We start from the raw sequence: 15,461 nt of genomic DNA, 5'->3' as shown, positions 1-15,461 counted from the left end.
TGTCTAGTTTACTTGTGTGATTGCAGTGCTCATTGTGCAATGTGTCTAATATTGCATGTCAGTGAATCTGGATATTTAATCGGTATAGATCCGTTACCCATTTTTAAGGAGGGCATCCAGAGAGAGTCGTATCTTCATGTTTGAGTCCAGATTAGTATTTTCAGAGTTTTTTGTTGAATGTTATTAACTGACCCACATTAGCAGATCTGTTCTGGTGGTCTGGAGTTGTGCCAAGTACACCATTATAGTGATTTTATGAAAACCCTTTGCTTCTGACCCACAGCATGTGACCATGGAGGACTAATGGACTTAATTGGGCAACTAATTTATTGATCTGCATCTCAGTTGCTGTGTGTCAAAGGAAATATGACACTGTCCGGTATTTATCTTGATATTTGTGTCATTTTCCTGAAATTTCTTAAAGCGACACTATGTAACTTTTCAACCTTCATAATATATTTCCAAGATCCTTGTGATGGTACATCAACTTACAATAGGTTGAATGACACGTCTGCCATAGCCTGACAGGGTCTGTATCGCTTTTACTGGTACTATGTAACTTCGGGGTTCGGGTAGTAACCAGAGCACAAAAAGAACTACAAAATTCGACTGCTTTACGGCATACGTCACTTCCCCCACCACTTCGTCAAATTTGGACGTGAGAGGCCAACCAGCGTTTGTTTTCGGCTTTCGTGCGTATGTTTTTGTCATGGGGGTTGTTTACACCTGGCCACTTCATGCATTTTCTCAGATCGGATAGCTATCCGATCGTGAAAAGTCCAGGTTTAAATGCCCTCCGAAACGCATTTGAGACGGATTTGAATCCGATCCCTCAAACCACTTCAGGAGGAGATCTGAGACGCATTCCAGACGAAACTGGACAAGTGTAAATGCATATGGTTGTTGAAACCACATTTGTAAATTGTACTCCTCCCAAAAATGCAAAAAAAAAAACAAAAAAAAACGTGTGAGAGCATGTTATAGGCTATATGTTATATCCAGATATGACGACGCGCTGGAACACGCATCACCGCAGATGAGCAACTGCATCAAGCCAACGTGCAAACTATCGCAAATCAAAGTGAAAGTAAGTCGTAGACGCTTAACACACAATCTTCATCATTAAAAGTAAAGAAACGAAATGATCTTACCAGGGCTGTTACTGCTCTCTCTTATTGCGGTCTTTGATTTAGAAATTTTAGCTGATGATCTATAAAATGCAGCTCATATCTGTTGCTTTCGGTGACGTGCACTCCATTAAATCTGCGTATAGCGCGAGAATTGAAGATCGAATTTAAATCCGTTTTGCAAAAATACATTTATGTGACCAGGTGTAAATGGAATCGTTTTGATAAATCAGATAGCTATGCCTCACGAATTAGTTTGCCAGCTGAACTCAGGTGTTGTGAGGTGTATTTATCACGTAGTCCTGAGGGATATCAGACGACGCTGTTGACGTTGATTCCTGCGATTATCATGAGAACAGCTTTCAATATCTCACATAATTATCATAAATAAGCCTAACGTAGAGGTTGTAAATAGTGTAAACGAGCACAATTTGCAAACTATTATGATAAATTGCAATAATCATGTCTAATGACATCATAACGGCCAATGTCATGAAATAATGCGACGTACATTTAACTTAATTGATGTTATCTGGCATTTTGTAATGTTTACATTCCAATAAAAACAACACAAATTAAATTATACAGTAGGCCTAGACTATAGACTATTTACTTGTGATTTAGTTGCAATCATGTAAAAACATTATAATATAATATATTTACGACAGTGCAAGTATTCCACAACGACTCTAGGGGGTCGCTGTTTGACAAAAACACAATTTCTACATATATATATATATTCTTTTTTTCTTTTTTTTTTATCAATCTTCAAACAAGTAGATTCAAAATGTTAATGCAAGAACAAGAATGATCATTTTCACTTATATGCACCAATATAATAGTACAGAGTAATAAACATCATTATACTGTTCAAAAGTTTGGGGTCGGTAAGATTGTTTCAATGTTTTTGAAAGAAGTCTCATGTTCACTAAAGCTGCATTTATTTGATTAAAAACACAGTAAAATAGTAATATTGAAAAATATTATTACAATTTAAATGAACTTTTCTGTTTTAATATATTGTAAAATGTAATTTATTACTGTGATCAAAGTGCATTTTCGGCATCATTACTCCAGTCTTCTGTGTCACATGATCCTTCTTATATTTATTATAAATAGAAATATTTTGTAACACTATAAATGCCTTTACTGTCACTTTTGAATAATTGAATGCAGCCTTGCTGAATAAAACTATTAATTTCCTCTTTTTTTTTATCTTCCTGAATGGTAATGTATATTTTTATTAAAACATTCCAGTACAGTATATGATACTACATGCTTCAGCAAACATTTTTGGGTTGGTATGCGAGTGAATAATTGAATCAGAGTTTGAATCAGTTATTTTAAATGGACACTTTGAACTTATTCATGGAAATGAATTGGACTTGCCAACTTTAATGACATAAGTTTAAATGATAGACGCTATTACAACATCACGTGACAAGGAAGTATATCACAGTCTAATCAATGACACACTCTTTAGAAAACGTATCGGCCACATAAAAAGTGCATTGACATCATTGTGATATTCACGATTTTATATTTCCATGAACATTTGTGTGAATATATCATTGTGTCACTCATCCTGCTCTATTGCTCTCTGTAGGAATATCCCACTCTCACTACATTCTTTGCCGATAACCGATATATTGGTCGATAAATCTAAATCCGAATTTTTTTTGAGAGCCTGATCACAAAAACAAAAGTCTCACCATTAAAAGCCACGTCCAAAGCACACAATTATAATGTTCTCATTATCATTTTATGTAGCCTATATGAAAGACTTGCACTGCACGTTGCACTTAACTGTATTTTCCTTTTTTGAAGTGATTCAAATCATATTTCAAGCAATTGAAAACCATCACAACAGTGCACAGCTGAAGGAATATTTATCGGCTTTAATACATTGGCCAAATTTTCTTATTGGGCCGATATCGATAACTTTAAAAATGAACATATATCGGCCGATACGATATGGTGGCAGATGTATCGTGCATCCCTACATCAAATGAAAGACAATAGTTTTGGACCCCACTGAATTTCACTGTGCAGATAAAACTAGTTGTAAACATTCTTCTTTCAAAGAAATTCAGACGTTTTATGCTTTTCAACGTCAGCTGTAAACGGTCTAAGAGGAACTGTGAGAACCCATTACTGCTGGAGACGCTACGACAGCACATTCCCAGTCAGTCTGCTCTGAATGAGTCCGTGAGAGTCACTGTGAGTCATCAGCAAGATCTGTGCGCATGTGTTTATGTCAAGTCAAGTCAAGTTTATTTGTATAGCGCTTTTCACAATACAGATTGTATCAAAGCAGCTTCACAGTATTAAATAAAAATAATACAACAAGGTTTGTTTCAAGTGGAATTTATTGATTGATAAAATTTAATTAAATATCCCCAAAATATCCCCAACTGAGCAAGCCAAAGGCAACAGTGGCAAGGAACCAAAAAACTCCATCAGGTGACCTAATGGAGAAAAAAAAACCTTGGGAGAACCCAGGCTCAGTTGGGGGCCAGTTCTCCTCTGGCATTTATGAGCTAGAGGCCGGATTGTAGTTTGAACTGTAGGATTATATGAATGCCTGGCTGAAGAGATGCGACTTTAATCTAGTTTTAAACTGGGAGAGCGAGTCTGAGCAACGAACAGTATCAGGAAGACTATTCCAGAGTTTTGGAGCCAAATGTGAAAATGCTCTCCCTCCTTTGGTGGTTCTGGATATCCTAGGTATGACCAAAAGCCTTGAATTATGTGTGTGTTGGTCTCTCACCCTTCCTCGGTCTCATTAATGATGTCACAGATCTCCATGTTGAGTGTCCAGTCTTCATTCTGCAGGGAGCCATCTGTGGCTTTTTCTGTGAGAAACAAATCACACACGGATCAGCGGCCGACTCAAATACTGACGCAAACTCAATTATGAGTTCCAGACACAGGACCACGTCTAGAACTCAAATCCACAGGGTTTCCCTACGTAGTGTTCACTGCTCACTATTCCCTGAGCACGGGGTATCTGTTAGAGTTCACTTCACTTGACAAAATGTGTTCATACGGAACAACACCCTGCAGCAACATCAAACATAGAGATAATATACATCTATAAATATAGTATAAATATCATACTTTTTTGCATGTACTGTATAGATCAATGTGTATTAATATAAATATACATTTATTATACATTTCAAATTGAGTGATCTGAAAGGTCTGTTGCGATGTTTGAAATTAAAATAAATGCAATTGGTTATATTAGATATTACTTTCAAACATTTCAACATTTGTAATGAGACGTTTGTAAACTTTGTTTTTCGCCAAAATAAAAGCTCACAGGTTTATCTCTTGCATGTACAGAAATAGACTAAACTAATTATGAAAGTTTCATTTATTTTTCAGTGCATTTGTTTTACAATATATCAAGCGTAGCGTTAGTTCTGGCAGGTCACGTTAGTCAAGCTCGCATCAGCTGACTATCAGCTGATCCACATCTACCTATAGGAATACGACGCCTATCACCGTATACATATATAAGCTGCTTCAGTATTATCAGCAACTATCGCGTTTCTCAGGAGCTAATTACCCTCCTCCATCCCCAGCTCCTCCTCTCGTCAGTCAGGATTTGGCATTCTGATTCCCTTCGAATCAGAATAAATTCTCGAATTATGTCATACTTTAAAATCTTGAATTAATGATATCTGCAATACATTCATGTTGGTTCTGTTCTGTTTACCCCAAGGGGGGTTATTGCTGCTCTCCCTGCTCTTATCCATGCTAGGCTGCATGGATGCGCAGGGAGTTCTCGCCCAGAACGGAACCATACCGCCAATCCAAATTGTATGCTTATTGTCAATCATATATGACGATAGTGGTCCTGACAGAAATGGCTATATTACTGTCATAGGAATAATATTAGTAGTAGTAGTAGTCATAGTAGTATGTAGAGTAATGTAGACTGAGACACTATATCACAACTAAAAAGATGTCTGAGTCCCATTTAAATTTCAGGTACAAGTCAATGCACTGACTTTTTCTTTGTTCAAGTTGCACACTGAATATGGGCTGGAGCTCTTAATTTTGAACTTTGCGCCAGATTTAGGAATTTTACTTTAAAATGTACAAAATTTTCTTACACTCCTCCTTGAACTGCCCCCTTATCTTGGTGGAGGGGTTTGAGTACCCGAATGATCCTAGGAGCTAAGTTGTCCGGGGGCCTATATGCCCCTGTAGGGTCTCCCAAGGCAAACAGGTCCAAAAAGCAAAAAGCGGTTCAGAAGCCCATGAGACACAATCTAGAGAAGATAAGGAAACGTTTTTTTTAGTACAATTCACACCCCGCGGTAATTCAAGAGAAAAAAATTCCAAATGCTCCACGTGAAACTGTGGTCTTCCGACCTTTTACTATCGTGTCAATTGACTTTGATTAATATGCGCGAGGGAGACAGCGCTCGACGTGTTGTTTGAAGACGTGAGAGTGCGCGCGCGCGGCCGGGGCTCTCTCTCTCTCTCTGCTCGTTAAGCGCCCTGGCTGTCAGGCGCAGCACTCATTCTATTCTACATCACTTACCGATCAAATAAGGCTTTAGCGGGACAAAAATTTGCTTTGGTGGCCGCCCAAAAAAATTAAACGCAGGAAAACTCCTGACAAGGCTCGTAAACGTTGGCAGCGCTGTTTCTTACCTTGCTCTACATTGACTTTACTAGTTCCAGCTTCACCGTCACCACCTTTTTTTAAATATTTGTTTAGAAAATCTCCCAGGCCTCCATTTTATCTAGGTTCTTGGCCACTATTTCAAGGACAATTAGGAAGAATACACATAAAAAAGCTTTTATGTAACTCAAATATTACATATTTTTTCCACAAATAGGCCTATTTTTATTTATTTTTTTTATCCATAATTTAATGAGGGCCCAGTTCAACAGACCCGTCCCCCCCCGTCGGCGGGCGTGGCTAACAGTGATGACTGTTTACGCTCCTGTAAGATGCTAGCAGCTACACACATTTCAAGCATTTTTAACACGAACAATGGACGAACATGGTCCATTAACAGTTATTAAAACATATTTCATTGAAGAACAGGCTACTATAAGCCGCTAACTCACCAATGCACTAGCCAACGGGAGTGCTGTACGGATTCCCCAACAAGAACTTCATCTTGATGACAACAACAATCCTCCGATGGTGAGAGGCTGACCCAGTAAGCGCGCATAAGCCCCGCCCAGAGAGCTGTCTGATTGGTTTAAACAAGCGGAACCTTTAATTTATTGATCGAGGAAGCTGTCAATCATGGGCAAAGTCTTAACACGGCAGTTAATTTACAAAATACTCTTAATGAGCAAAAACGTATGGAAACTACGTTATAAAAACATGAATTTATGGACATGTTTGCTTTTCGAAATTTAGTTTAGAAATAGCGGAGGCATTTTAGTATTAATACTAAAAATTGAACAAATTTCCTTCGATTTTCCATTTCATGAAGAATCTTAAAAATTAAATACTCGAAGAATATCACTAACGTTATATGGCTGAGTATTATTACTAAAATGTATTTTAATTTCATTAGAGCGCCTCAAAGCTCCTGAAAACTCCGGAAGTTGATGACGTCATGGCGGTAGTCTGTGGTTGCTGAGCAACAGTGTTTGCGTCCATCATTCCAGTACTTCAGCGATATATTTCCAGGTAACGTTAAGTCTGTTGTCAAATGAATGAGCTTTTAGTAATAACATTTGAAATAGGTGACTGATACAGTGTTTTGACTGCTTTTATAGTGACAGGTCTGCAAAATAAGATTGCAATTGCACTAGATAATATTAATATTAGATAATATTGCACTGCTAATCACCGTTACTGCAGGTAATAAACGGGTCCAGTCATCATGTTGTGCCTATTGTTTTATGTACTTAATTTTACTTTTTTCTGTTTTTATTATGTTTACTGTGTGCTGCTACCTTGGCCAGGGCTCACTTGTAAATTAGATATCTTATCTCAATGTGATTTTCTTCCCTGGTTAAATAAAGGTATAATAAAATAAAATCAGAAGCGTTGGAAAATGAGCAGAGAACAGGATAAACCCAAAGTAATCGATGAGGCGATGCTACAACAAGCAATTGTTGAACAGGGAGGACCAGCTGGACAAATAGCCTTAGCCCACCCAGAGGAGGTGTCTCAGCTGCGGTTGGACTTCAGAAGTAAGAACCGTAATTAAATTCATTTTAATGTAAAATTAAACTTTTTTTTTATTTTTTTATTTTTTATTCTGGGTGAATCTCATGAAAACTTTCCTGGGACATATTTCACCCCCAAAATCAAGAGAAAAATAAGAATATATTTTGAATTATTGAAAAAGTGAAACCCACTTTATTTATTTAGACATTATTTTCATGACAAGTAAAATACATCCACCCTCTCACACAGATAATGTTTTTTAATCAGTGTTAAAGGGACAGTTCACGCAAAAAATAAAAATTCTGTCATCATTTACTCACCCTCATGTCGTTTCAAACCCAAAAGAGTTTTGTTCATGTTCGAAACACAAATGAAGATCTTTTTGATGAAATCTGAGCAATTTCTGTCCCTCCATTGACAGTCTACGCAACTAGGCCTACCACTTTGACACTTTAAAAAGTTCATAAAGATATTGTAAAACTAATCCATATGAATTGAGCGGTTTAGTCCAATACATTTTCTGAAAAGACACGATCGCATTATATGATGAACAAATTTAATTTAGGCTTTCATTCACATATAAACATTTATTAACTCGCACATCAGTTGTGGTAAACTGAAGCTCAAGCTTGTTCGCTCAAGCGAGGTTCATTCTTGTGTTACGCAGCATGTTTGAGCTTCTGATAGAACCAATGAGGTTCATTCTCTTGCTCTGTGAACTTTTTGAAACATTAAAGTGATAGTTGCGTAGCTGTCAATGTAGGGACAGAAATCTCTCAGATTTCATCAAAAAGGTCTTCATTTGTGTTTCGAACATGAACGGTTTGGAACGACATGAAGGTGAGTAATTAATGACAGGATTTTTATTTGATTTCATTCATTTTCATTATCATGATTGGTATAATTTCAATAACAGTTCATTGTATAAAAAATAGCATGTATTTATTTATTTATTGAAAAATATAATTAATATAATATTTATGTTTTTTGTAGACATCCTAAAGATTCCCCACCAGTGGCATTTCCCCTCTCTAACACATCTTCAGCTGTGTAATAATGTTATTGAGAGGATTGAAGGGTTAGAAAACCTCACTAATCTGATCTGGCTGGGTGAGTACAGACTGTCCGACTGATATCAAAAACATATCCGGAGTATCTCCAAATACTAACCCAGAATTCTTATATTCCTTAGATTTGTCATTCAATAATATTGAAGTGATTAAAGGACTGGACTCTCTTGTGAAACTTCAGGACTTGAGTTTGTTCAACAACCGGATTTCTGTCATTGAAAATCTGGATGCGCTGCAGAACCTGAACATCCTCTCTATTGGAAACAATAGCATTGCTCAACTGGATAATGTAAGCCAACAATATTTTAGAGGATACATTTTTAGAAAATGTGGAATCCCAAAAGGATGAAAATGAGTCTGACTCCAAAATATGCAGCCATCCACTAATTAATTTCCAATATTCCAATTCATGAGTGTCACTCAAACATAAAGCTGAAGGAAATCATATCTGACCCTGCAGGTGGTGTACCTCAAAAAGTTTGAGAATTTACGCACTCTCAACGTTGCGGGAAATCCCATCTGTGATGAAGAGGACTTTAAGATATTTGTGGCGACAAAACTTCCAGACCTGGTCTATCTGGACTACAGACTGCTGGATGAACAAACGGTTAGTGAGACATTAATAAGTCATTTCTCATATATCCGCGGCTGCATATAATTGCAGTTGCTTGGTTTTTCAGCTGACCACTTGTGAAAGAGACGTGCACTAGCACACTTTTAAAAAGAGGACCTATTATGGAAATATTATACTTTAGAATAAAATATTTAAGTGCAAACTGAATGTAATGTTTTCTGACACTTAATTGCAATTTAAATTTAAAATGTAAATCTATGATAAATGAAATTAGCTGAACTTTTCTGATTTATTGCCCAATTTCACAGACAAGGTTTAAGCTAGTCCCAGACTAAAATGCATGTTTGAGCTTTTTTAACTGAAAGCAACTTGCACTGATATATCTTAAAATATGTCGGTGACATTGTTTTGTCTCAAGATGCACACCAGTAATGTTTTTTTGTTTTGTTTTATAAGGAACGTCTAAGGCCTAATCCTGGCTTAATCTAAACCCTGTCTGTGAAACCAGGCATAGATCTTTATGCAATTTCATAATTACTTCTATTTTATTTTAAATATGGTTCAGGTTTACTGCCGAATAAACTGCCGAGCATTAACACTCATTAAAATAAAGTTTTGGGTTTTTGCAGCGAGAACCTGTAAGTGATCAGCTCTTAAAATAACCATTATTTTTTCTTATAGTATAAAGAACATTTTAAAATCTAAAAAACCTTTTTCCACTATAAAGAACCTTTTGTGGAATGGAAAGGTTGCGTGGATGTTAAAGTTTCATCATGGAATGATCGATGCCAAATTTGCCAAGAAAGAACCTTTATTTTTAAGAGTGTAAATTAAATATACTTTAATGTAATTTCTATTGAAAAACGAATTTAAATATATTTGTAATTACAAACTTAATGATGAAGTTGGAATTTAGTACATTTAAAATATATTAACCCTCTATGGTACGGTGTTGCCTCCAGGCAACATAGTCTATTTTAGCTTTTTTTAATAAAAACATAATAAAATGTAATTGTTCAATGCTCTCTAAGGGGAGGGGAACTCAAATACTAACCAAAGAAAATGCAAAAGAGTGGTCACATGACCCACAGGGGTCCATTTTGTTCCCTCTTTCAACACACGTGCACATGTCACATGGCTCCATATTTTCTCCACTGAAAAGGGCATTTTTCACAAATTTCTGTCCAAATAATCAGCCACAAAAAATCAGAGTCACCTTCATTGGTAAGTAAAGAAGTATTTTCAAAAAACTTTACATTATATATCAACAAATTTATAATGATATATAAATATATATAAATTTATAATATTGAATAACACACTACAGTTTAAATTATAATCAAGTACTTTACATGAGCTTTAAAACGTTAGTCAATACATCAAAATAAGCGTACTTATTTAAAGCATGACCAATAAAATGTTTTAAAATGAACTTCAAAGTTTTCATTTTACATTATTGCAAAGTGCACTTTTTAAAAGTTGACTTAAGAAACATTCATGAAAGTGAACTCTCATTAAGTGCATTCATGTTATATTATCTGCAAGTAGAGTTTTGTAAAATATATGAGATTCGAATTACACATACAAGTGCACATTCAATACATTTAAACATGCTTCTTTTTCACAAGTGAGGGATTGCTAACATTTGTCCTAATGTTCTGTTCATAATTCATATTTTTTGTTTCTACATATAAAGCGTAAAACTGCCGCTGCAAAGATTCAAGAATTGCAATACAATGAGCTCCAGAAGCAGAAGGCAATTGAGGCTCAGAAGATCACCGAGGAGGAGCTTCAACTACACAAGGTAACCAACATCACCATGCCATCCATCTCATTCAAGTACAATGTAACAATATTAGCTCAAAGGGGAAATATTAATACTAACTCATAATTATCATTTGGGTCAGTTAATTGGATTAACTTGAGGTAGCTAAATGAATATTACAATCAATTAATCAGTTCCAACGAACTCTTGATTATTCATCTATTCTAAGAAAAGCGTATCTTTCATGGCCACCAAAAGATAATTATTCCTTAGCATGTACAGCGCTTAGAGCATGTAACAAGATCGTGAGAGCGTGAAAGCATGGCAGGCGGTGCTCACGGATGTCTTCAGGATCACTAGAAACTCACAGCTAGGTGTGTTTGATCAGGGTTGGAGCTAAACTGGGCAGGACCGAGTTTGAGGAACCCTGATGTACACAATCATTTTGATCTTCAAAGTAACAGTTTATAGAGACCAAACATGGTATGCGTGAGGTTACATTGACTGTTGGTTCTATAATAAAATACATAGTCTCAAAGAGATAATAGTATCAACAGATAATATTATTAGTGTAAGACACAACACAAGACAGTGAATCATTCACAAAATGTTCTGGAATGCATGTTAATTTCATGTTAATCAGTTCATCGATAAATGAATGCAGGAGAGTCTGTTCTAATATCTGTAGGTTTTGTAGCAGGGCCCTGTTCACATTGCTAAGAGTCATAAAACCAACTTATCTGATCGTGGTCATGGTAACTAAGACCGTCTTGCCCTATTTGGGGGATGGGACCACAGATCCCAGAGTGTAGTTTAAAGATTTTTTGGTACATATACCAAATAATTGTGTCTGATTTGTCTCAGTCGTTACAACAAGAACACTGATCTTAAATGCTCGAGGTTTAATAAGTCAGATTTACGCTGCATTGTATTAAAATCTTCTTTCTACTGGACATACAAATTTAATATATACTCTTCTTGACAGTAGTGAATAAATATTGCTTCCTTCTTTCACAGGACGCATTCGTGGCGTACTTAAATGGACCTCAGCTTTTCAACAGCATGTTTGCTGAGGATCCTCATGCAGAGAAACTGGCTCGCCTCCCCGGAATTGACACACTGCTGGAGCCATATCCTTTTTATGAATGGCAAAATATACAAATCAAACCACAAATGAAAGCAATACTTTATAATACACTCTTAAACATAGGGTTCTTTTTTGGCATTCATGGAGCTTTTCTTTAGATCAGATTTTTTCCTGAAAGGTTCTTTGGGGAATGAAAAATGGTTCTTCTACAGCAGGGATGGGCAACTTCGGTCCTGGAGGGCCACTGTCCTACAGAGTTTAGCTCCAACCCTGAAAAAAAAATCACCTGCCTGTAATTTTCTAGTAATCCTGAGGACCTTGATTAGCTTGTTCAGGTTTGTTTGATTAGGGTTGAAGCTAAACTCAGTGGCCCTCCAGGACCGAAGTTGCCCATCCCTGTTCTACAGCATCACTGCAAAAAAAAAAAAAAAAACTATTATGCTTTTTTTACATTGTCAACTCCATTAGTGTGTAATATCGAGCATGAAAAACGTCTGCAAAGTTACAAAGCACAAAGTCATTCCAAAGGGAGTTATTCTTGAGTTAGTCTTGAGTTTTCGCCCAGGAACAAACACGTCACAATATTTCCCGCTCAAGACATACGCAATATAAAGGGGCGGGGCCTAGTTGAGTTAGTTAGTAGTGCGTTGAAACTCATGGTTATGGTAAGGGGCGGCACATTTCCCAAACGCGCTCGAAGCAGTTGACCAATCACGACACATTGATTCAGCTGACCAATCAGAGCACATTGTGCTTTTTAGAAGTTAGGAGTTCATTGAGACAGGAACTAAACAGGGGTGCATTTCTGAAAAGCATAATTAGCAGTGTTGGGTAAGTCACTCTAAAAAAAGTAATTCATTATTAGATCCTAATTACGTCTTCAACGGTGTAATTAGATTACTGTACTTATTACTGTCTCTCTAAAAAGTATTGGATTACTTATTACTTTATAAATCCCATCAACTTTAACCAGTTGACCAATACAAGGATAGACAAGAAACTTTTCTTTTAATTATGTCAAATAAACATTATAGAATTGCATACATTATTCTTGAACTGACAAAGTGTGTAAAGAGAGAGGGTTACATTAAAAAAAAAAAACATACATTTTAACATAAAATTTTGATGTTAAATCCACTATTGTTTTATATAGAATTGTTGTACAGCCTATACAGTGTTGAATGCAATTACTTCAGAAGTAATTGTAATTGAATTACAAAGAAATTAAGAGTAATCCCTTACTTTACTTTTTCAAGGGAAAAGTTGACATTAAATTACAGTTCTTAATGAATTACGCCCAACTATGTTCGCAAGTTCCGTCGTTATCAGCATAGTTCAATGAGTCTGTGTTTCCCAAAACTATAGTTCCAACAAACATTCGCTAACAGCATCGCAAACTTGTGTGGTCGGATCGACAGCTCTCGACCTGTGGTTAGAAGCAGAGTTTTTTGTTAAAATATAATGTGGACTTATCCTTATCTGGAGCAAAATAAGCAAACTGACATTCAGTACAATCTCTTATCTTTTATTTCGAATAAACACAAATGTAATTTACGTCTTTTAGTTTGTCAAAGCGTCGTTTTTGAAGAGTGAGAAGGAGCCTATGATTAAATCTGGAAATAAAGCAAAATAACTGAGAAAAATCAGTCCTCAGATGCCATGTCCGTAATTTATAGAACAAATCTAGCATTGATTCGGTCTCAAACGGATTCATTAAAAGTATTTATTACTTCACCATGTGCGTGACATCATTAAAAACGTGGTTGAACGACAAATTTGCGACAGTACAGTTTCAGGGAAACTGTTGTGACGATCTAGTTGATTTCTTTAACAATGCATCGTACTCTGGTAGTTAATCAGCGAGTTATGTCGTTGTTCGGGAAACACATCCCAGTGTGTTGCTGACAGATGCGGAAGAGAGGTGCTGAAACAATGTCAAATGTGTTTACATTTTTTTTTTTTTTTTTAACATTCAAGCATGAAAACCTATTCTAGTAGAGCCCAAAAGCAACAAGAAGACTGTAAAATGGCCTCTTTAAGAGTGCAGATGAGGGAACAGCTGTTAAAAAGGACTCAAAATAATCAATTTACCTTGACAGTCCATTTACATATAAGAGCGAAATGAAAGCTCTATGTGTGCAGATATTTGATGCGGGTTTGGCTCAGCATGCTAAGAGAATGGCTGAGATGAAATCCTTTTGTACCTGTTCCTATGAGGCAGAGACTGACAATCAGCGGGAAGCAGCGGAAATGACAGCTGACTTTGAAAACTCCAGGAGACAGGTTGGTTTCTTCTCCCTCAGTCACACGAGACAACCTGTTTCTCACCAGTTAAACACATCAAAACGCTCACAAATTAAAATTCTGTTCTATTGCAGAAGATTGAGGACATGCAACAGATCACAGACGCCAATCTTCTTGAAGCTTACATCACTTCCTGCCATGAACAGGCTGGCCGGTTATCTAACAACCTCGTGACTCTTGAACTGTATCTGGTGAACGTACTGGAGGTCAGAATAAAAATACCTATAGTGTTAATGTAATATTAATATGGAGCATATCACCTAAACGAGTTTCACAAATGTTTTTTTGTTTTTTTAAAGGACATCTTCCAAGTCTATGAGTGGAACGTCTTAGAGAGGGTTGGAGGGTTCATTAAATATGTGAAAGAATTATATCCTTTTTCCAACAAAGCAAAACAAAAATACTTTTATTTTATGGGTAAGGCTTCTTTAACTCTGACACACATTCGCACGGTGTCGAGACCTGGAGAACCGGTACCATAAACAACAGCTTGTGATTGCCTTGGCAACACTGGAGAAGGTGGTCAAAAGCGAGCTAGAGGAGAACATACCAGATGATCTGGCAACGGTCAGTGGAAAAATGTCTTCATGATCACTTAATTTGTGTATAATTATGAATAATTAAGAAGTCAAAAGCCATCGTAACTACATGCCAGACACTTATTTTTAGTATTGACTGATCCTTCGTCCTCATTTCCTATGCTGCCCTGTAGCTCTTGGTAGATAAAGATACAGTGACCGATGCAGTCAGTGCTTCTCACTACACCCACCTGCAGAAGATTGATGACAGGGAGGATGAGCTACTGGCACGGATCAACAGCTGGAAGAGCAGTCTGCTGAAATCGGTACTTGATTATGAACACTTCCTGTGAACTCCTTAACAATATTATATTATATTATATTATATCACGTTGTGTCCTACCATGCAGCTTTCCAGGATCAGAACTACCTTTTGTTATTAAATAAAATATAAATCCTTTTGGTTTGTGTTAATAGATACGCAAAGATGAGGTGGAGAGGAATCGCAAGCGCATCTCAGAGATCCAAAACTACATCGCATCATCTGAGGACACTATGGCGAATTGGAGACAGGAAATAGGAGACTGAAGAGGATGATCTCAGGTGGGTAGATCTCAGGTGGGTAGATCTCAGGTGGGTAGATCTCAGGTGGGTAGATCTCAGGTGGGTAGATCTCAGGTGGGTAGATCTCAGGTGGGTAGATCTCAGGTGGGTAGATCTCAGGTGGGTAGATCTCAGGTGGGTAGATCTCAGGTGGGTAGATCTCAGGTGGGTAGATCTCAGGTGGGTAGATCTCAGGTGGGTAGATCTCAGGTGGGTAGATCTCAGGTGGGTAGATCTCAGGTGGGTAGATCTCAGG

At 36.9% G+C, this 15,461-nt stretch overlaps 2 protein-coding genes and 1 long non-coding RNA gene across 3 annotated transcripts; 2 read left to right on the top strand and 1 right to left on the bottom strand.

Annotated features, from left to right (window-relative positions):
- Positions 1-418: 418 nt before the first annotated feature.
- On the bottom strand, positions 419-1,792 carry LOC309497102. Its single transcript, XR_014205384.1, has 2 exons — positions 601-1,792; positions 419-521 (listed from the first exon to the last, which is right to left on the bottom strand). It is a non-coding gene; the product is annotated as an uncharacterized lncRNA (long non-coding RNA).
- Positions 1,793-6,749: 4,957 nt separating this feature from the next.
- Positions 6,750-11,938, top strand: LOC309498416 (dynein regulatory complex subunit 3-like; the record flags this gene model as incomplete). The annotated part of the gene is made up of 7 exons (XM_082169158.1): positions 6,750-6,798; positions 7,137-7,307; positions 8,278-8,394; positions 8,477-8,643; positions 8,815-8,961; positions 10,625-10,732; positions 11,711-11,938. The coding sequence occupies exons 2-7, from the start codon at positions 7,169-7,171 to the stop codon at positions 11,936-11,938; spliced, it is 906 nt and encodes a 301-aa protein (XP_082025284.1). The 5' UTR covers positions 6,750-6,798; positions 7,137-7,168.
- A 1,954-nt stretch (positions 11,939-13,892) lies between these two features.
- LOC309498337 (dynein regulatory complex subunit 3-like) lies at positions 13,893-14,955 on the top strand (the record flags this gene model as incomplete). Its single annotated transcript, XM_082169045.1, has 5 exons — positions 13,893-14,063; positions 14,159-14,290; positions 14,384-14,501; positions 14,545-14,651; positions 14,797-14,955. Exons 1-5 carry the CDS (start codon positions 13,902-13,904, stop codon positions 14,953-14,955), a joined length of 678 nt encoding a protein of 225 aa, XP_082025171.1. The 5' UTR covers positions 13,893-13,901.
- Positions 14,956-15,461: the final 506 nt, after the last annotated feature.

This window comes from Leuciscus leuciscus (assembly GCF_965113295.1).
Source record: "Leuciscus leuciscus genome assembly, chromosome: 1".
Lineage (NCBI taxonomy): Eukaryota > Metazoa > Chordata > Actinopteri > Cypriniformes > Leuciscidae > Leuciscus > Leuciscus leuciscus.
Note: the sequence above shows the minus strand (reverse complement) of the source record. Positions and strands in the feature narration are given on the sequence as shown.